The following is a 21081-nucleotide window of genomic DNA, read 5'->3' on the forward strand; positions in this document are numbered from 1 at the left end:
CACAAGGCTTGGGCAGACTCAAGTCTAGCACGGGCATATTATAGACTTGCAGTACTGATCTAGTGATGGAAAAAAAAATCATGAGTAAACAAAACTATCAAATGCAATCAAGTATTAAAGTGAAAGTGAAAGTCACTCAGTCATGTTCAACTCTTTGCAACCCCATGGATTATACAGCCCATGGAATTCTCTAAGCCAGAATACTGGAATGGGTAGCCTTTCCCTTCTCCAGGGGATCTTCCCAACCCAGGGATTGAATCCAGGTCTCCCGCATTGCAGGCGGATTCTTTACCAACTGAGCTATCAGGGAAGCCCATTAAGATTTTTGAAAAAGAATTTGTAATACAATGAAAATTCAGACAGAAGAGGTCACTGGGGATGGCTTCATGAAGGAGACAGGAGTTATATCTTGAAAGAAATGAAGGCTCAAAATGCTGTAACAAAGGAAACAGGGAAATTCCTAGCTGGAAGAGTTAATTAAGACCTGTACACCTACCATTTAAAACGATTTTTGAGCATCAATCTCTGACATATATTTGTTTGTAATTATACATATATTCCATTATACTACCATTATAAAAATTTTTAAATACATAAAGGATGGGATGGGGCGGGAGATGGGAGGAAGGTTCAGGAGGGAGAGGACATGTGTATATCTATGGCTGATTCATGTTGCTGTTTGACAGAAAACAGCAAATTTCTATAAAGCAAATATCCTTCAGTTAAAAAATAAATTAATTTTTTAAAAAGTAAAAAAATAAGATTTTAAAAGAGCAGTTAAAAATGAAATAAGCATATTTTAAATTATTGATGGTATATCATTATTTATGTTGGGCACAAATCTACATTTCAAATAACCTTCTAGATAATTTTCAATTTTTATGGCTCTCTTCCAGTCATGTTGGATTAAAACCTATCAGCCCATAATATGCCTGATGAGTTCTCCTAGGTATAGGAGACCTGTCAGCTAAACCATTTTCTTATTCATTCATACCTAAGTTATTCATATTCTTTCATCATCAGTTTCTTTGAAGGAACCTGTTTAAGTCAATTGTGAGAGTTAACTTGATTAAAGCTAACTAATAGAATCTACTCATTCAACCAGGCACATAAATCTGTAACATCCTGACAAATGCTTAAAGTAAATAGATGAGTGAAGATATCCTGTGGAGAAGAGGTAAACCAGTATAGTACATGGCATCGTCTGACAGGTAGATGGATGCAGGGTGCACTGATCAGGCCTCCCGTGTCCTTGGGGAGATAGTGAGTCACTGGCATGGAACCTTGGCCCCAGGAAGAACTATAGTCTGGAAGGGTGGGTGTGTGAGGTCAGATCGTTAGCGGTGGTTGGGAGATTTGGACATGGCAAGATAGGTTCATGAGACTGCATATTCTTAATAAGGGAGTGACAGGAAAAATTTAAAAAATTGTCCTGAGAATCATGAAAAAACTAAAACCTCAAAGAAGCCAATTCAGAGGCAGCATAAATGAAACATTGTTAACTTCAGCTAGCTCTGTAAGTATACTCCCCATAGAACTGTCATCTGCAGGTCATGGGACTCTGACTTTTTTTTTAAATACAGGCCTTCAGTTCAGTTCAGTTCAGTCACTCAATCATGTCGGACTCTTTGCGACCCCATGAATTGCAGCACGCCAGGCCTCCCTGTCCATCACCAACTCCCGGGGTTTACTCAAACTCATGTCCATCGAGTCGGTGATGCCATCCAGCCATCTCATCCTCTGTCATCCCCTTCTCTTCCTGCCCCCAATCCCTCCCAGCATCAGGGTCTTTTCCAATGAGTCAACTCTTCGCATGAGGTGGCCAAAGTATTGGAGTTTCAGCTTCAGCATCAGTCCTTCCAATGAACACCCAGGACTGATCTCCTTTAGGATGGACTGGTTGGATCCCCTTGCAGTCCAGGGGACTCTCAAGAGTCTTCTCCAACACCACAGTTCAAAAGCATCAATTCTTTGGTGCTCAGCTTTCTTCACAGTCCAACTCTCACATCCATACATGACCACTGGAGAAACCATAGCCTTGACTAGACGGATCTTTGTTGAGAAAGTAATGTCTCTGCCTTTTAACTATCTAGGTTGGTCATAACTTTCCTTCCAAGGCCTTAGTTCTTCATTATTCTCCACTCCCTCCCACCCCCTGCCAGTTTTATTAAGGTATGATTAACAAGTAAAATTATAAGATATTTAAAGTGTACAGCATGATGATTTGATATACATATACATATATCAAAGGATTCCTCTCATCAATTTAACTAGCCCATCCATTATCCCATATATTTTAGCAGACTTCAGTTCCATGATGCCATGTTAGCAACTGTGGTCACCATGTTATGCATTAGCCTCTCAAACCCCTGTTCATCTTATAACTGAAAGTTTGTACTGCTTACCAACTTTTACTTATTTCCCCCACCCACTAGCCCTTGGCAACCACTTTTCTGGTCTCTTGTTTCTATGAGTTTGACTTTTTTCTTTTTAAAGATTCTACATGTAACAGATATCAGTAAGTAATTGTCTTTTCTCTGTCTGACTTGTTTCACTTGGCATAATGCCCTCCAGATTCATCTATGTTGTCACAGGTGGTGGGATTTCCTTCTTTTTCGTGGCTGAATAAGTCTTCATTCCATGCTTGTGTGCCATATTGTCTTTACCCATTCATCTGTCAGTGGACACTTAGGTTGCTTCCCTGTCTTGGCTGTTGCAAGTGATGCTTCTGGAACATGGCTGTGCAGGTATCTCTTTGAGATAATGATTTTGTTTCTTTCGTATAGATTCCCACAAATGGGATTAGTGGATCATAGGGTAGTTCTATTTTTGGAGGAACAGCCATATTGTTTTCCTTAGTGGCTGCACCCATTTTCATCCCCACCAGCAATTGTATGCGTTCTCCATTGTTCTTGCAGGAGAGAGCCAGGAGCTGCCTGCCATTCCTGGTGAGTCAGCTGGCCAGCATGGAGCATTCGTTTCATCATATTCTCCTGATGGAGATCAAGAGCATCACAGACACCTTCTCCTACATCCTGGGCCCGCAGAGCAGAGACATCTTCCGCATGAGCAACAGCTTCACTGCCATTTCCATGCTCCTTACCCGACAACTAGAAACCACCAAGGCCAGAAATGACAGGTGAGCAGGAATTCCTGGGGACCTTAGGATCTGCTGCGAACCCATGGAGGCATAGCACCAAAGGCTATGCTTTCTTTTGTAGGCATCAAAGTTCCCAAAGAAAGCCAAACTCACTATCTCAACATAGAGTAACTTCTGAATGAATTATGACACTTGCCAGAATTTTTGTAAATCTGTAAAAACCAGAATGTAACCAAAACAATTTTTTAAAGTGCAGAAAATACAGTAAAGAAATAAGAATGTAGTACAAATAATAATGTTTATAGGATTTGTTTATTTATTCAACAAACATTTAAATCATTTACTTACTGTATGCCAGGAATTCTGCCAACGGCTAGACATATAGAGAGATAAAGCATAATCTTTTATCCAAAGAGCTCATTGTCCAGAGAGTAGGTAAATAATAAGTGGGTAATTATAGTATAGTGGGAAGATTATGCCAATTATGATTGTGTCAAGGAGTTTGGGGAACACAGATTGGGGTACCTACTTCTGCATGGAATGAAGAAGAATGGGAAGCTGAAATCAGGGAATGCTTCCCAGATGAGGTGACATATGGAACCAAGTTTTGAGAGATGACCAGATTACACCAAGCTGACTTTGGGGCAGTGTGTGGAAGAGCACAACACTTTCTGAAAACAGAAGTCATTCTGTCTGGCTAGCATCAGTGTTAGGTAATACTGATGCTATAGGCAAGGACCAGATGGTGCAGGACATAACAAACCTTCTTAAGGAGTTTAAATTTTATCCTGGAGGCTGTGAGGAGTCATGGTAGGATTTTTACCTATTAGGATATGATCAGAATCCATGTTTCAGGAAGCTTGCTCTGGCCCCAATGCAGAGAACATCTCAGGCACAGGCAGACTGGACTTCAGGTCAAATGAAGGAAGGACAGAAAAGTGTCCACAGGTACTGGCAATTTAAAAATTACTGATGATTGTAGTGAGTGATCTGCCAGTGGTATGGATGGGCATAAAATAGGATGCCTGGGGTTGAAGGAAGAGAGTGGATATGATAAATCCGGTCCTTTCAAGAAGTCTAGACCATGCCAGATTGAGAGAGGTGTTTTATTATATTTGTCACATTTTGAATAGAGAGACACTTAGAAAGTTTTATGACCATAGGAGTTACAAAATACATTCAAATTCATCATCTCATCTGATCCTCATGATCACTCTATAAGTTGAGAAGGGAAATTATCATTATTCCTATTTGATAGAGGAAGAAACAAAGGCTCAGAGACTGGTTAAATCTCTTCCCAGAGTTACACAGTAACTAAATGATAAAAGATGGGCTGAAATTTCAGATCCTATGCATTGGAAGGTTTTCAATTCTGGAGAAGGGGCAGGACACATTTAAGACTAGCATCAGATATTGTGAGTTTGGGGGGTTAACAAATGATGCATATCATTTTCAGTCTGAAATAGCATTCCAGAAACACAGAAGCCAACCTCACAAAATAGTGAAGATTTAGTCACAAGGATCCACTTTATGTCCAGCATGGCACAGAGCCTAAAGGTCCCAAGAGACACAGAACAAGACCTAAGACGAGAGATACCATTCCTCAAAGGTTCACAGTCAGTGTGTGTGAGGGGTTAGTGGAAGTGGGTATAGCAGGCTGTGGTGCAAGAGAGACATACAGCCAGGGAGATGAAGAATGTTTCACAAAGAAGATGAAATTTAAATTCATTCCATATTTGTTGAGTAGCTTCCATGAGCCAGGCATCTGCATAGGTACCAGATCATGTTGCACAGGATGAATGAAAGTTCCCCAAATAAGGGTTGAAAGGGCACTCCAAATACAAAGGACACTCCTCACGTGCAAAGATAAAAGAACTTAAAAGTGTGTGACCCAGACTGAGGCAAAGCAATTGGTTCAATGTGACTGGAGTGAATACATCAGTGGAGGTCAAGAGAGTAAACTGAAAAGTTAGGTCAGAGGCTTATTCACAGAGAAGCAAGGAGTTTGTTCTGTAAGCAACATGGTGACATGGAAAGATTTTTACCCAGAGAATGAACACTGCTTCTAACACGGTATTTAGCAGATAGTGGGCTTTCAATATTTCTGCACTAAAGGACTGCTAGATGGGTGAGGAAGTGGCTGACACGGTGGAGCCCTGAATGGATTTGGCTGGCAAGGGAGAGGGTGACCAGGATGCTACTCTTGGAGTCTTAGCAGTCAGCTCCCTCAATGGTGAGACAGCTTGGAATTAGAAAGAGTCAATTACTGGTGAGAGGTGGGCTGAGGAGAAGGGGAGAAGAGTGAATGAAAACCCAGAGATGTCTAGCGTGAGTGACCACATGCACATGAAAAAGCATGCTGATAACCAAGCAAAGACAGAGCAGGAGGGGAGCCCATATGAAGCACCTCTTTGCCCGTTCCACACAGAGAATATTTTCTGGTCAAGATGGTCATCTTAACAGTAGCTGTCCATTCAAGGAAGACAGGTAGCTCGTGCCCTTTTCTCTCAACACCATACTTTTGATTTAGCATATTAAAATCTATTGTTGCCTGTGGTTTCACATCTAGTATAGATGCCTATAATACCCGGATTTCTAATTTTGGTATGTGACATTTGGTTAATTCTTAGTTGTGGAGCTATCCTGTGCACTCTAGAAATACGTACCACTTGCCCAGCCGCTCTGCACCAGAGGCTAGTGGCAAACCTCTCACTCAGTTGTACTAACCAAGAATGTCTCCAGACATTGCTAAATGTCCCCTTAGAGACAGAAATCACCCCCAGTTGAAAACCACTGCTATCTACATATTCCATTTTAAAAACAGCATTTACGCCTAGCAACAGCCTATACATGGCAACTTCCAAGAAACCCAAAGCCAGCATCACGAAGGGATGATTTGTCATCTGTGTGTAAGCAGAGCCACTGTTAGTTAATTTTCATGGTGTGGTTTCAGAGTTCCGTTTAGAGCTTCTCCAGCTGGGGTTTGGGGAACCACTTTGCATTCTCTGCACAGCTAGCCTGCTCGTTTCTTGCAGGGGTGGCTGGCATGTGCATCAGATGGAAAAGCTCAGACGTCTATTCTGGCCAACAGTCTGTCCGTTCTTTCCTGCCTCTACACATGCAAAGTTGCAAGAGGCCAGTTGACTCTCTGTGAGATTATATGTGTGAAAAGGCTTTGTACAAAGGAAAATCTTGTTATACAGGGTGTTACATTAAGGCATTCCAACAGGAAAAATGGTTCTTGATAAAGTAGGCCCAATCCAATTAGCAATAGACAACTTCCTCATGAAAAGAATTTAAGAGATAGGTAGATAGGAGAAAAAAGGGGGTCTCACTGTCCAAATATGGATCTGCATTAGAAAAATTCGTTTTACCCCCTTTATTATTTTTCTAGGGAATAAAAGAGAAAAAAAATGTTGAGATAAAAGGTCACCATGCTCTTCAAATACTGCCACCACCATCGCCACCTCAGCCTCTCCTTCAATTCAGAATACTTCATTTCAATCCTCTCCATCAGTCTCCTTCTGATCAATTATAAGTATTTGGTGGGAACCTCAAAAAGACTGGTGTGGACTGCCCCCTTTTTGTATTAGCTGCTCATCCTCTCTGGGATGGTTGCCAAGGCTCCTCTCCCAACATCTCTTCTCTGAATAGCCTTCATTGTGACCATTTAGCGTCAGTAATTTTAATCTGTGCCCCACAAAGCAGAGAGATCCACACTTTTGTCTAAAGCATCTAGCGAAGTCTGACCCTTACAACTGAAGGGGAAATGAATAAGGGAAGAGAGAGCTTGAAAGAAAATTAAAGATGGTTAAAATTCAAAACAGATGTCATCTAATTTACAAATCTGACACATAGCCCAGCAGGCCAGATTTTAAACTTCAGGCCAAAATTATAAGACTATCAAAAGAAAAACAATTAGCATCTTAGAGAGACTGAACAACTGGAGGAGACAGGAGCCTCCTTTATGCAAATGACTGAATTAATTGGGTGAGTTTTATTTGATACACCAGGTAAGCACACTTGCACTTTTCTTATTCCTGTGTTTCAGGATGAATGTGTTTATCTAAATAATAAACCAACAGGGCTAAATAACAGGATAGCCAAGCAAAACATGTAGATTTTGAAGTTAATTCTGGAGAAGTAAAAGAAAGATAACAGCAACTGTGGATTAAAAAAGAGAGGGTGGTGCTCGCTTCAGCAGCACATATACTAAAGTTGGAACAATACAGAGAAGATTAGTATGGCCCCTGCTCAAGGATGATATGCAGATTTGTGAAGCACTGCATATTTTTCCCATGGTTACTAAAGGGGAAGTGGGGAGGGATAAATTGGGAGTTTGAGATTGACATATTCACACTACTACATATAAAAATGGGTCTTCCCAGGTGGCACCAGTGGAAAAGAACTTGCCTGCCAGTCCAGGAGATGTAAGAGACATAGGTTCGATCTCTTGGCCTGAAAGATCCCCTGGAGATGGGCATGGCAACCCACTCTAGTATTCTTGCCTGGAGAATCCCATGGACAGAGGAGCCTGGCGGGCTACAGTCCATGGGGTTGCAAAGAGTCGGACATAACTGAAGCGACTTAGCACATGTGCATATATAAAAATAAATAACTAGTAAGAACCTGCTGTGTAGCACAGAGAACTCTACTCAATACTCTATATTGACCTATATGGGAAAAGAAACTATAAAAGAGTGGAGATATATATATATATATGTAACTGATGCACTTTACAGTATACCTGAAACTAGCACAACATTGTAAATCAGCCATACTCCAAGAAGAATTAATTTATCAGCAGACGAATGGATAAGGAAGCTGTGGTATATATACACCATGGAATATTACTCAACCATTAAAAAGAATTCATTTGAATCAGTTCTAATGAGATGGATGAAACTGGAGCCCATTATACAGAGTGAAGTAAGCCAGAAAGATAAAGAACATTACAGCATACTAACACATATATATGGAATTTAGAAAGATGGTAACAATAACCCTATATGCAAAACAGAAAAAGAGACACAGAAGTACAGAACAGACTTTTGGACTCTGTGGGAGAAGGTGAGGGTGGGATGTTTTGAGAGAACAGCATGTATATTATCTATGGTGAAACAGATCACCAGCCCAGGTGGGATGCATGAGACGAGTGCTCGGGCCTGGTGCACTGGGAGGACCCTGAGGAGTCGGGTGGAGAGGGAGGTGGGAGGGGGGATCGGGTTGGGGAATACGTGTAACTCTATGGCTGATTCATGTCAATGTATGACAAAACCCACTGAAATGCTGTGAAGTAATTAGCCTCCAACTAATTAAAAACAACAACAACAACAAAAAGATTTTGAAAAATAAAAGAGAGGTGTCAAGATAGGAAAAAAGGTCTTTACCTTTCAAAATGGCACGAGCCCTAAGTAGCCTCCTGGGTGGCCACTAACTGTTTGCTTGCCAAGACCCAGGGGAAGCTGGGGAAGGAGAGGGCGGCTCCTGGCAGCTGCGTCCTGGCTGAGCAGTCGGCGATCCTTGGACCAGAAGATGCCTTTGCTAAGTGCATGTGGCACCAGGGAGGCTGCTCTGATCGGACACCGTCAGAACTGGAGACAGTTAGTCACAGGTGGTCTTAGTAGGAGGTTAGACTCAGGCCCCAACCAGGGACGGAAGCTTTGAGGGCTAGAAATTGTGTGGGGGGGTAAATAGGAGAAATGAGAAAAGCTAGGGAGAAGGGAGGGCCAGGAAGAAGGCACAAGGGGAAAGCAGAGGGAAAGGACAGAGGACATCTGACTCAGCCCTAAGCCCCAGGCATGGGATCACTATTCCCTCACATCCGTCTTGCCAACTAGCCAAAGACGTGGGGGAGACAGTTACTTTTAAGAAAAGTGTTAACTCAAGGTGTTAACCTCTGGCTTGGTTGAATGCGTGGTATGTTCTTTGGTTGTTTTGATGGTGATGGTGAGAGTAGTGGTGAGACTGTGTTTTTTTTTTCTTGTTTTTTAAGAATCAGGTGGCAGGTGAAGTGAAAGGCAAAGTTTAGCAAAGGTGCCCGCAGGCTTCTCTGTCCATGGACTTATCCAGGTAAGAATACTGGAGTGGATACTTCCGCCCCAGAGATTGAACCCAGGTGTCCTAAATTGTAGGCAGATTCCTTACCCTCTGAGTCAACGCAGAAGCACAAAGGTAAAATAAGGTGTAAAAACATGGTCCACTGGAGAAAGGAATGACAAACCACTTCAGTATTCTTGCCTTGAGAACCCCATGAACAGTATGAAAAGGCAAAAGATAGCACACTGGAAGATGAACTCCCCAGGTCAGTAGGTGCTCAATATTCTACTGGAGAAGATTGGAGAACAGCTTCAGAAAGAATGAGAGGCTGAGCCAAAGCAAAAACAACACCCAGTTGTGGATGTGACTGTGATGGAACTAGAGTCCAATCCTATAAAGAACAATATTGCATAAGAACCTGGAATGTTAGGTCCATGAATCAAGGTAAATTGAAAGTGGTCAAACAGGAGATGGCAAGAGTGAACTAAAATGGACCTGAATGGGCAGTTTTAATGCAGATGACCAGTATATCTATGACTGTGGATAAGAATCCCTTAGAGGAAATGGAGTAGCCCTCATAGTCAACAAGAATCCAAAATGCAGTACTTGGGTACAGTCTCAAAAAACAGAATGACTTCTGTTCATTTCCAAGGCCAACCATTCAATATCACAGTAACACAAGTCTATGCCCCAACCACTAATGCCAAAGAAGCTGAGGTGGAATGGTTCTATGAAGACCTACAAGACCTTTTAGAACTAGCAGCACACAAAGATGGCCTTTTCATCATAGGGGACTGGAATGCAAAAGCAGGAAGTCAAGAAACAACTGGAGTAACAGGCAAGTTTGGCCTTGAAGTACAGAATGAAGCAAGTCAAAGGCTAACAGAGTTTTGCCAAGAGAAGGCACTGGTCATAGCAAACTCCTTCTTCCAATAACACAAGAGATGACTCTACACATGGACATCACCAGATGGTCAATACCGAAATCAGATTGATTATATTATTTACAGCTGAAGATGGAGAAGCTCTACACAGTCAGCAAATTCAGGACCAGGAGCTGACTGTAGCTCAGATTGTGAACTTCTTATTGCAAAATTCAGACATGAATTGAAGAAAGTAGGGAAAGCAACCAGACCATTAACCAGACCTAAATCAAATCCCCTATGATTATACAGTGAATGTGATAGATTCAAGGGATTAGACCTGATAGACAGAGTGCCTGAAGAACTATGGACAGAGGTTCGTAACATTGTACAGGAGGCAGTGATCAAAACTATCCCCAAGAAGAAGAAATGCAAAAAGGCAAAATGGTTGTCTGAGGAGGCCTTACAAATAGCTGAGAAAAGAAGAGAAGTGAAAGGTAAAAGAGAAAAAAGGTATACCCATCTGAATGCAGAGTTCCAAAGAATAGCAAGGAGAGATAAGAAAGCCTTTCTCAGTGATCAATGCAAAGAAATAGAGGAAAACATTAGAATGGGAAAAACTAGAGATCTCTTGAAGAGAATTGGAGATACCAAGAGAATATTTTATGCAAAGATGGACACAATAAAGGACAGAAAGGGTATGGACCTAGCAGAAGCAGAAGATATTAAAAAGAGGTGGCAAGGATACACAGAAAAACTATACAAAAAAAAAAAAAAAATTAATGACCCAGATAACCACAGTGGTGTGATCACTCACCTAGAGCCAGATATCCAGGAGTCCAAAGTCAAGTGGGCCTTAGGAAGCATCACTACAAACAAAGCTAATAGAAGTGATGGAATTCCGGCTGAGCTATTTCAAGTCATAAAAGATGATGCTGTGAAAGTGTTGCACTCAATATGCCAGCAAATGTGGAAAACTCAGCAGTGGCCACAGGACTGAAAAGGTCAGTTTTCATTCCAATTCCAAAGAAAGGCAATGCCAAAGAATGTTCAAACTACCACACAATTGCACTCATCTCACACGCTAGCTAAGTAATGCTCAAAATTATCCAAGCTAGGTGTCAACGGTACTTGAACTGAGAACTTCCAGTTGTTCAAGCTGGATTTAGTAAAGGCAGAGGAATCAGAGATTAAATTACCAACATCTGTTGGATCATAATAAAAGTAAGAGAATTCCAAAAATTCACTTACTTCTGCTTCATTGACTATGCTAAAGCCTTTGACCATGTGGATCACAACAAACTGTGGAAAATTCTGAAGGAGACAATACCAGAGCACCTGATCTGCCTCCTGAGAAACCTATATGCAATTCAAGAAGCAACAGTTAGAACCGGACATACAACAATGGACTAGTTCAAAATTGGGAAAGGAGTACATTAAGGCTGTATATCATCACCCTGCTTATTTAACTTAGATGCAGAAAAAAAAAAAAACTTATATGCAGAGTTCATCATGCGAAATGCAGGGCTGGATAAAGCACAAGCTGGAAGCAAGATTGCCGGGAGAATTATCAATAACCTCAGATATGCAGATGATAACATCCTTAAGGCAGAAAATGAAGAAGAACTAAAGAACCTCTTGATGAAAGTGAAAAAGGAGGGTGACAAAGTTGGCTTAAAACTCAACATTCAAAAAACGAAGATCATTGCATCCGGTCCCATCACTTCACAGCAAATAGATGAGAAAACAATGGAAACAGTGACAGACTTTATTTTTCTGGGCTCCAAAATCACTGCAGTTGGTGACTGAAGCCATGAAATTAAAAGAAACTTAGTCTTTGGAAGAAAAACTATGACAAACCTAGACAGCATATTAAAAAGCAGCAACATAACCTTGCCGACAAAGATCTGTAGAGTCAAAGCTATGGTTTTTCCAGTAGTCATATATGGATGTGAGAGTTGGACCATAAAAAAAGTTGAGCACTGAAGAATTGATGCTTTTGAACTGTGGTGTTGGAGAAGACTCTTGAGAGTCCCTTGGACAGCAAGGATATCAAACCAGTCAATCCTAAAGGAAATCAATCCTGAATATTCTTTGGAAAGACTGATGCTGAAGCTCCAATATTTTGGCTGCCTGATGTGAAGAGCTGACTTATTAGAAAAGACCCTGATGCTGGGAAAGACTGAAGGCAAAAGGAGAAGGGGTGGCAGAGGATGAGATGATTGGATGGCATCACTGACTCAATGGACATGAGTGTGAGCAAAGTCCAGGAGTTGGTGATAAACGGGGAAGCCTGGTGTGCTTCAGTCCATGGGTCACAAAGAATCAGACATGACTGAGCATCTGAACTGAACTGAAATTTGATTTCAGGATAGAAGTATCCCTCACTTTTCAAATGTTGACTTTATGCTTCTTTACTTTGAGGAAAGACCTACGTTAGTACAGTCATCTTGATTCTAGGATCCAGGATACCAAAAGCCCTCAAGCCCCTCTTATAAAATGGGGTAGATCTGTTGACCCCTTATAGACTAGTTGCACATTGTTAATTTCAATTAACTGCAGATCGAAATTCAAACTTCATTCTATAGCTGGTTGAATCTGAGGATGTGGAAAGGGGGTTATGGAGCTCCAATTTTATTTGTTTTCGCTAACAAAAAGAAACCCAAAGAGAATTTCTGCTTTTATTTTAAAAAAGTAATTGCTTCTTTGCCCTGTAGCCATTTCAGTTTAGAAAAGTTTTCATAGGAACACTCTTCTTTCAGGTAGCAGGGGAAACCTGAAAATGGAAAGCAGTGACACAATCGGGGGAAGGACATGAAGCAGCAGTATGTGGTAGAGGATGGAGGGAAGAGAGAATTAAGGAGATTATGTTCACAAGAGATCGACTCCAGGATATCTGCCCTCCTTGGAGTCACCCCAGAGTTTTGGTTTATCCTGAATTTCATGCACTGAACATCAAAGAAATGGATGACAGAGGAGAACAGGGAATTTGAGTCAGTGTATGTCTGGAATGTAAAGCAAAGCAATATGGCCTGCAGAGACACTTTTCCAACTGTGAGACCCTTTGCAACCTGTCATTCCAGAGTTTCCATCCTGACATCTGTGAGTCTCATCAGAACCCGACTCTAGTGTGATCCGCTATCCCTGAGGGCCCAGCCTGAGAGTTCAGGAGTGGTGGCTTTACCAAGTCCACAGCCAAAACTGCAGAGAGCAGGTTGCCAGGTTCTTCTCTCCAGCTTTCAGAGAAGTCTGCATTTCCAAGTCCGATCAAGGTTTTACCAGCTCCTCCCATGTGAAAGGTTCAGTGCTGGGAGCTTTCACTGTTATATTGTTATATCCTCACAACAACAAAGTCTTTAAATATATACTAGGATTACAAAGGCTTCCTACTAAAGGGTATTGGAAGAAACCTTGTGGATGGACAACAAAGAAAAATTCTCTACCCAATCCCTACTCGCCTCTAGATTCGTGGTAGTTTCCCTATATATTACAATTATGTTTTCAAGTAGATAAATTAAGGTTTTTGGAAAATACACTCTTAAAAGTGCTTATGAGAACTCCCACTTTTTTAGGCCAGCCATGTTTATACAAAGAGAAATTGATTTTTTCAGAGTGACTGTTGGCTTGAAAAATGTACATAAGGAGGTTCAGGACCATAATTAAAAACATGTGATGTTCTGGTCATTGTTGCCCCCTGCTTAGGAAAAGCTGAATGCAATTTCACCCCACCAAGGGGACCAGAGTTTTCATAAAAAACATGTAGATGTTTTCAATCTCAGTAGGTCTGTGGTGGTCACTTGTTTAAAAAGAAAATCGGAACAACCATTTGTGGCAGTAGCCGTGATTCTTGTTATTCCTCCGTGCATAGGGAAGGAAGGACTTTGGTGTTTTTGCCTCTCTTCTTACTGAAGAAGTTAAATTTGACATGTGGGACCATTTATGTTCCATCTGCTGTTCATTTACTTCCACCATTTGTCCTTCCTTAAAGCAGCATTTATGATGATGTGAAGGTCTGTAAAGGTATTTCAGGAATTCGTTTATCAGCAAGAGAGGTAGGTGGGAGACAGCATTATCAGTTCTGGGGCCAATGAAGCAGGCCCAGGGAGCGTGAGGCCCCAGGAGGGCTGGCTCTGCCAGGATGGACAAAGATGGAGGTGGGGGTGGGGTGGGGAGGGGGAGACCCCGGTGGAGACACTCCAAGAGTGTGAGCAATGCAATTACACTTTCACCAGGGGGCCAGGCCCCTTTCCTGTAACACAGAAGTGTTCAAAACACAAGACACACAAAAGAGAAGATTGCTTTTCATCAAGCTCCTTCGGTTTGGCTTCCTCTTTCAAACAAGACAGGGAATAGCAAAGCTTTAGCCTGTGTTGTGGAAGGAGTGGTAAGAGGGGCTATACCCTGCACGGCCCTTGTGGGAAGGGTGACGGCTGAGGGTAAAGGTTCTTCTTGATCCTGATGACCCAACTATTTGCTGTCTTTGTTCCCCCCAAACTCCCCGTTCCTTTGTTCCTTTTTGGTATCCATCATGATTGAACTCTGCAGTCACTACCATGCATGTATGCTAAGCCTCTTCAGTCGTGTCCAACTCTTTGCGACCCTATGGACAACAGCCCACCAGGTTCCTCTGTGCATGCGATTCTCCAGGCAGGAGCTCTGGGGTGGGTAGATAGCAAATATATCCATTTCTTCTTAAAGTTGCTCTGTTGTGTCTGACTCTTTGTGAAAGGGAATACCAAAATTTACTTTTCAGTTACCTGTAAAGGGTTGCTCAGCAATTATATGTCAGCTCTGTCTGGTGTGTTCCCACAGGATGTTACTCAGAGATACTAGCATACAATAATTCTTGTTGATTACGATGTTATCACCAGTCCCCAAACAAGGCAACCTGTAGGAAACATCTACTTAGAGGAGTGGGAGAGGGTGTGAAGTGGGTGAGCTCTGGAGGTAGATACTTGTGTTTAATGCTGTCCTTACTAGTTGATCTTCAGTAAACTACTCGACATCTCTGTGCCTTAGCTCCTCCATCTGGGAAATGGAGATGGCGGAGGGTCTGCTTAATAGTAGAATGGGCAGACAGGATGAGGGGATGTATCAAAAGGATAATTAACCATGGCCCTGCTCTTCCAGTATCAAATGATGGGGAATGACAATGTCTTACCTTTTCCGTCTGCAGGCCCAGTGGTTGCAGACACCCTCTCCTTAATCCTCACCACCAGCCCCCATTACCTGCTCATGTTCCCTGAAAATCAAGTTGGCCTAGAAAAGGAGGAGTGTGTTGTCTCTACGGTTCTCATACTCTATTCAGAGTGTTCTGATGACACAACTATTTTACATTTTTGGACTCTTTTGTAACTTACTGAGTGCTTTTGTAACTTGTGCCACATTCAGCTGACAATTTGTAAGGATCTCATAGCCTTCTAGTAAGGCTGCTGCTTACCCGGTCTGCCCGTTCTAGGCTTGGGAGTCTTGACTACAAATTTGGGGGAAGCAGTATCTATTGGGGCAAAAAGTGAAAAGGTACATTTACCTTGGAATCGATAAAGACCCTGGAAAGCTTGAGGAGGATAAAGCTATGTGAGGGAGCTGCATACAGCTTACCACACTCCAACTCCAAACAATACACAGCTTGTTGTTTTAAGTTTCATGTTACCGCAGACTTGGTCAAACCCTCAGCAGCTTTGCTTAAGAGAAAGTGCCTCTGCCCTGGTCTAATTCAGATTCTGTTCTTTCAGTGCCTAGGCCAGTGCTTCTCAACCTTGAACGTGCGCTGAAACACCTGGGGATTGGGTTAAGGGCACACTCTGATTCAGCAGGTCTGGGATGGAGCCTGAGATGCTGCCTCTCCAGCAGCCTCGCAGGAGATGCCGATTCTGCTGGTCCAGCAACATCGCTTGAGCAGCAAAGGCAGGGGTCTGCACTTTTTGCTGATCCTTTTCTGTGTCCCGTTCCTTCTCGTGTTGGTTACATGAAAAGTGAGCAAATGACCGAGCATCTGTATGAGTGGTCACTTCTTCGTATCAGGACTTTTTTAAACTTGGGTTCTTTTAGCAGAATATTCTTTCTCTATGCCTGCAATTGCTCAGAATTCATACTTGAAGTTCAGGGAATTTTTAAAGTCACCCATTTCTATATTCCAGCCTTTGTATGCTCAGACTGTAGGGAGCGTTGCTCTCCTGTAGTCACAGCCTTTAGGATGCTGCCGGAGTAGGAGAGAACTGTATGGTCCTTCCTGGCTTCGAAAAGGAGAAGCTCATCTTCCAGGCTTGGCATTACCTGTACAAGCTGCCTTCTTTTGGTATCAAAGGTCTGCATTGGGCAATAGCCACCTAGGGTTTTACTGCTTGACATATTCGTGCCCATTCTATATGGCCTACACTGTCAAACTCATCTCCTATAATGCTTTCAGCAATCTAATGATGCAGTAACATTGATCCCATTTTTAGATGACAGAAAAGACATAAAGAGATTTGCCTGTCACTAATAAACAGGAGATTGGAGTCACAAACCTCGGTCTTTTTCCCAGAAGGCCATATTCAGTCTATTTCCCCACCATCCCTTCTGTTGAAGCCCCTAAAGAACCTTGTTGTGAATGAAATAAACCATGGAGTCACTTTGTTTCAGCAAAGTTCTTCATTCTGCTGCCCATGTAACTGAGCACCATCTAATCTCTGCTCTTGCCCACTGAGGCAGTCCAAGGCAGGAGAGAGTACCAAGAATTTAGATTCAACACTGTCCTTTCCCTTAGTATTCAAGTATAGCTTTTCCAGAGGCTTTACTCATTTACTCATTTATGGGGCTTCCCTGGTGGCTTGGACAGTAAAGCGTCTGTCTGCAATGCTGGAGACCCAGGTTCAATCCCTGGATCGGGAAGATCCCCTGGAGAAGGAAATGGCACCCCACTCCAGTACTCTTGCCTGGAAAATCCCATGGACAGAGGAGCCTGGTAGGCTACAGTCTGTGGGGTTGCAAAGAGTCAGACACGACTGAGCAACTTTACTTACTTACTCACTTCAGTCCCCAAACTGATGACAGTGCTGTGGAGCTGGGAGATCATCTCTGTCATTCTTATGATGATTGATGACCCAAGAAATTGCTGAAGAGTAGGGAACATAACATTCTAAGAATTTAGGACCCCTATGTGGATTTGATGCATTATGCTTCTCTAACAAGCTCAACTCTGCAAAATGCATATCCTGGATGTGGAATCATAAGCCAAGCTCATCAAACATTAACTAATATATTTTTCTTTGATTTAAGACACCAGGAAAAGATGCTGCCAATTTCTCCACCACTGCCAGCTTTATAGTTTCATCTCCTAGCTTAGTGAGAGCAGTGAGCTGCCCATGGACCAATTCGTTCCTGAGGGGGAGTCTTGTTCACATAAGAGGGAGGTAATTAGGCTTTCCCTGCCCCTCCTGGGTATCCCTAGAGCTGCTTTTAAAAACTTTAACTTGGCAACAGACACCAAAATCTGCTCAGACTGGAAATCATCTGAGCCTCTTGTAATGTGGCGTGTTGAGTTAAAGCCAAGTTAATATTTAGGGGATTATAGAACTCTGACAAAGATTTCTCTAAAATTACCTCTGGAGTTAAAAGTGACAAATGGAAAAGAAATAACAATCCCCCTGCATGAACCCAACTCCCTGGCCCCCAGCTCCAGCCCCCACAAATAAATGCACACAGGACCAGTGGCTATGTTCTCCACCCATTCTCTCACGTTCGTAATGCATTTCTTTGCTTTGAGAGGAATGCCGGGTTTCTGTCTCTAAAAGATCTCTGTTTTTGAACAATTCTCTCCTATTTTTTTTATAATAAATATAAAAACCTAGAGGGGAAGTAAAGGACAGTGAATGTTTATTATAAACTCAAACTTCTATCTACTATCTTCTGACCTTTCAAACTGTTGGAACCAAATCTTGTCCTAATTCCCTGCTGGCAAAACTCTGTGACAAACCCAGGTGGATTGATGGCTGGAAATGGAACGTCCTCTCTGGGCCATCTTGTGGCTTTGGCTACCTTGGAGACTCTTCATTACCACCCCATCTCATGACTCCTGTCTTATGTTGTTCTTGTTCAGTCACTAAGTCGTGTTGGACCCTTTGTGACCCCATGGACTGCAGCATGCCAGGCTTCCCTGTCCTTCACCATCTCCCAGAGTTTGCTCAAACTCATGTCCATTGAGTCAGTGGTGCCATCCAGTCATCTCATCCTCTGTTGCCCCCTTCTCCTCCTGCCTTCAATCTTTCCTACCATCAGGGTCTTTTCTAATGAGTCAACTCTTTGTATCAGGTGGCCCAAGTATTGCAGTTTCAGCTTTAGCATCAGTCCTTCCAATGAATATTCAGGGTTGATTTCCTTTAGGATTGCCTGGTTTGATCTCCTTGCTGTCCAAGGAATTCTCAAGAGTCTTCAACACCACAGTTCGAAACTATCAATTCTTCAGCACTCAGCTTTCTTTATGGTTCAACTCTTCCATCCACACATAACTACTGGAAAAACCACAGCTTTGATTAGGTGAACCTTTGTTGGCAAAGTAATGTCTTTGCTTTTTAATATGCTGTCTAAGTTTGTCATAGGTTTTCTTCCAAGGAGCAAGCGTCTTTTAATTTCATGGCTGCAGTCACCATCTGCAGTGATTTTGGAGCCCAAGAAAATAAAATCTGCCACTGTTCCCATTTTTCCCCCATCTATTTGCCTTGAAGTGATGGGACCAAATGCCATGATCTTAGTTTTTTTAATGTTGAGTTTTAGGCCAGTTTTTTCCACTCCCCTCTTTTACCTTCATCAAGAGGCTCTTTACTTCCTCTTCACTTTCTGCCATAAAGGTGGTATCATCTGCACATCTGAGGTAATTGATATTTCTACCAGCAATTGTGATTGCAGCTTGTGCTTCATCCAGCCCAGCATTTCTCATGATGTACTCTGCATAGAAGTTAAATAAGCAGGGTGACAATATACAGCCTTGACCTACTCCTTTCCCAATTTTGAACCAGTCCATTGTTCCATGTCTGGTTCTAACTGTTGCTTCTTGATCTGCATATAGGTTTCTCAGGAGGCAGGTAAGGTAGTCTGGTATTCCCATCTCTTTAATCTCCAAATCTTAAAAACAAGGAAGATTGTGTATAAGAGAGAATCTTTGTGGTAAGAAGCCTACTCATCAGCAACATTCATCAGCCTCATATCTAGAGAAGACTTTTCTGGCCCAAATATTTTATTGTTGCTTCTTTACTTATTTGGCCCTTTGCAAATCCTTTTTTTTCACTCCTACTCTTGCTCCTGGCTTCTCTCCATATCTGATATTTACCAAATGACATTACCCTGTCCCCTACTCCTCATGGACCAGAGTCATGGGGAGAAGCAGCCAGGGCTTCATAGACATCTGGTAAACCTCCACAGGGTTTTTAGTGGCTACAAGGAGCAGGCTGGCTTCAGAGATGTAGGTGGTCTCAGTTCATCTATTCTGCAAACACTCTGGTACCTGTGAGTGAGTGTCAAGCACTGTCCCAGCCATAGGGGAACAAGGATGGGCGTTATAGTTCCCAGCCCACAGAGCAGCAGAGATTTACCCAGGAATGGGGGTCACCAGATGAAACAAATAGAAATACAGGATGTCCAGTTAAATTTCAGGTAAAAATGATTTTTTAGTGTAATTATAATCATTTTAATATAGGACAATACATTTTTTACTATGTCCCATTAGAGACGTAACCTATACTAAGAAAAATTGTTGTTTATCTGAAATTCAAGTTTGGCTGAATGCTCTATATTTTACCTGGCAACTCTGCAACCAGAGGCACCTGACCTCACGTTGGGTCAGTGGAGGTCTGAGGATAGCCCATAGCTTCTTTCATGCCTGGAGGCCCCTCAGAGGGATGCTGTGAGGCAGCCTGAAGGTGCAAGAAGACATGCTGTCAGATAGCAGCGCTCTGGCACACAGCTCACGGTGCTTCTCAGCCCCACTTGGTGATTGGAGACAGGGGCCGGGAAGGGGGCTGGCTGACTGTCCCCTCCTAAAATCTGACGTCATAGCATTCTCCAGGGGATGTCAGTGCCTCCCTCCCATGATATGGAATATTGATCTGTCTGTGTCTAGGTCACTGGTGTTTTCTTACTACATTAACACAATGCCTGGACAAGGAAAGATAAAACCACCATAATAATAATAACAGCAATTGATGGTAATAATAAAATTTAACATCCCCTGACTTCGTCTTTTGTGCTAAGAGCCGTGCTTCATACTGGTTCCGTCATTTCAGCTTCCCAACCTCCCTGTGAGTTAAGTATAGTTATTATCTCCATTTTATAGATGAGGAACCTGACATGAAGAGGACAAGAAATAAAAGATCTCCATAAGTAAGAAAATCCAATAAAATTATTGAAGGAGATTTACTATAATCATGTGAAATTTGAAAATTTTTTGGATGAAAATGCTAGTAACTACGGTTATAACCCAGAGCTTTATGTAGAAAGGAAATACTAGTGAATCCCTGAGAAACTATACCTCTAACAACTCGTATGGTTTGAGATTTAAAAATTTGTTTAATGCTCAATTTGTATATTTGTATTTGTATATTGGGATATACTTTGTGCCTTAAAATGTTTTAAGTTTTAATAATCCCAGTTATATAAATTTCTAAAAGAAAGTTCAAAAATAAAAGTATCTTTCACTTTTTAACTGTGATTATGAACCAAGAACCAGAGAAATACTTTAGTTTGATGACTATACAGGGACTAACTAACACAGAAAATAAATACTGCCCCCAAATTTCTCATGTTGAGAGGGTTCATTGGATCTTTTAAAATTAACCTTCATAGTCATCACAGTTTTAAAAATACCATCCAATAATAGCACCTTCTTGGTTTTATTTGTAATAGGAGTAAAAATTCAGCTTTTAGAGTTTTCTGGCTAGAAGATGTCAGTATCTCCCATCTACTTGTGGGCAGTCAGTATCTTGTATATGTCAGAAAGAGAAACATGGTCAAGATGAGCATTTATCCCCATGAACTGGTTCTTAAAATCAACTCATGTATATTTCAGTCAAGCATGAGATTGAAGTAAGTTTTTTATTATATATG

General features: G+C 41.9%; 1 protein-coding gene and 1 non-coding gene across 8 annotated transcripts in view; both read left to right on the forward strand.

Annotated features, from left to right (window-relative positions):
• Nucleotides 1-21081, forward strand: part of VEPH1 (ventricular zone expressed PH domain containing 1) — a 313627-nt gene that overhangs the window by 125468 nt on the left and 167078 nt on the right. For all 7 annotated transcript variants that reach the window (XM_065943247.1, XM_065943248.1, XM_065943243.1 and 4 more), the window contains exon 7: nt 2919-3139. In XM_065943247.1, coding sequence (XP_065799319.1) covers nt 2919-3139 — 221 coding nt within the window. The remainder of the gene's footprint in view (nt 1-2918; nt 3140-21081) is intronic.
• On the forward strand, nt 7289-7395 carry LOC136173837 (U6 spliceosomal RNA). Its single transcript, XR_010664316.1, has one exon. It is a non-coding gene; the product is annotated as a U6 spliceosomal RNA (small nuclear RNA).

Source organism: Muntiacus reevesi, chromosome 8 (assembly GCF_963930625.1).
Source record: "Muntiacus reevesi chromosome 8, mMunRee1.1, whole genome shotgun sequence".
Taxonomy (NCBI): Eukaryota; Metazoa; Chordata; class Mammalia; order Artiodactyla; family Cervidae; genus Muntiacus; species Muntiacus reevesi.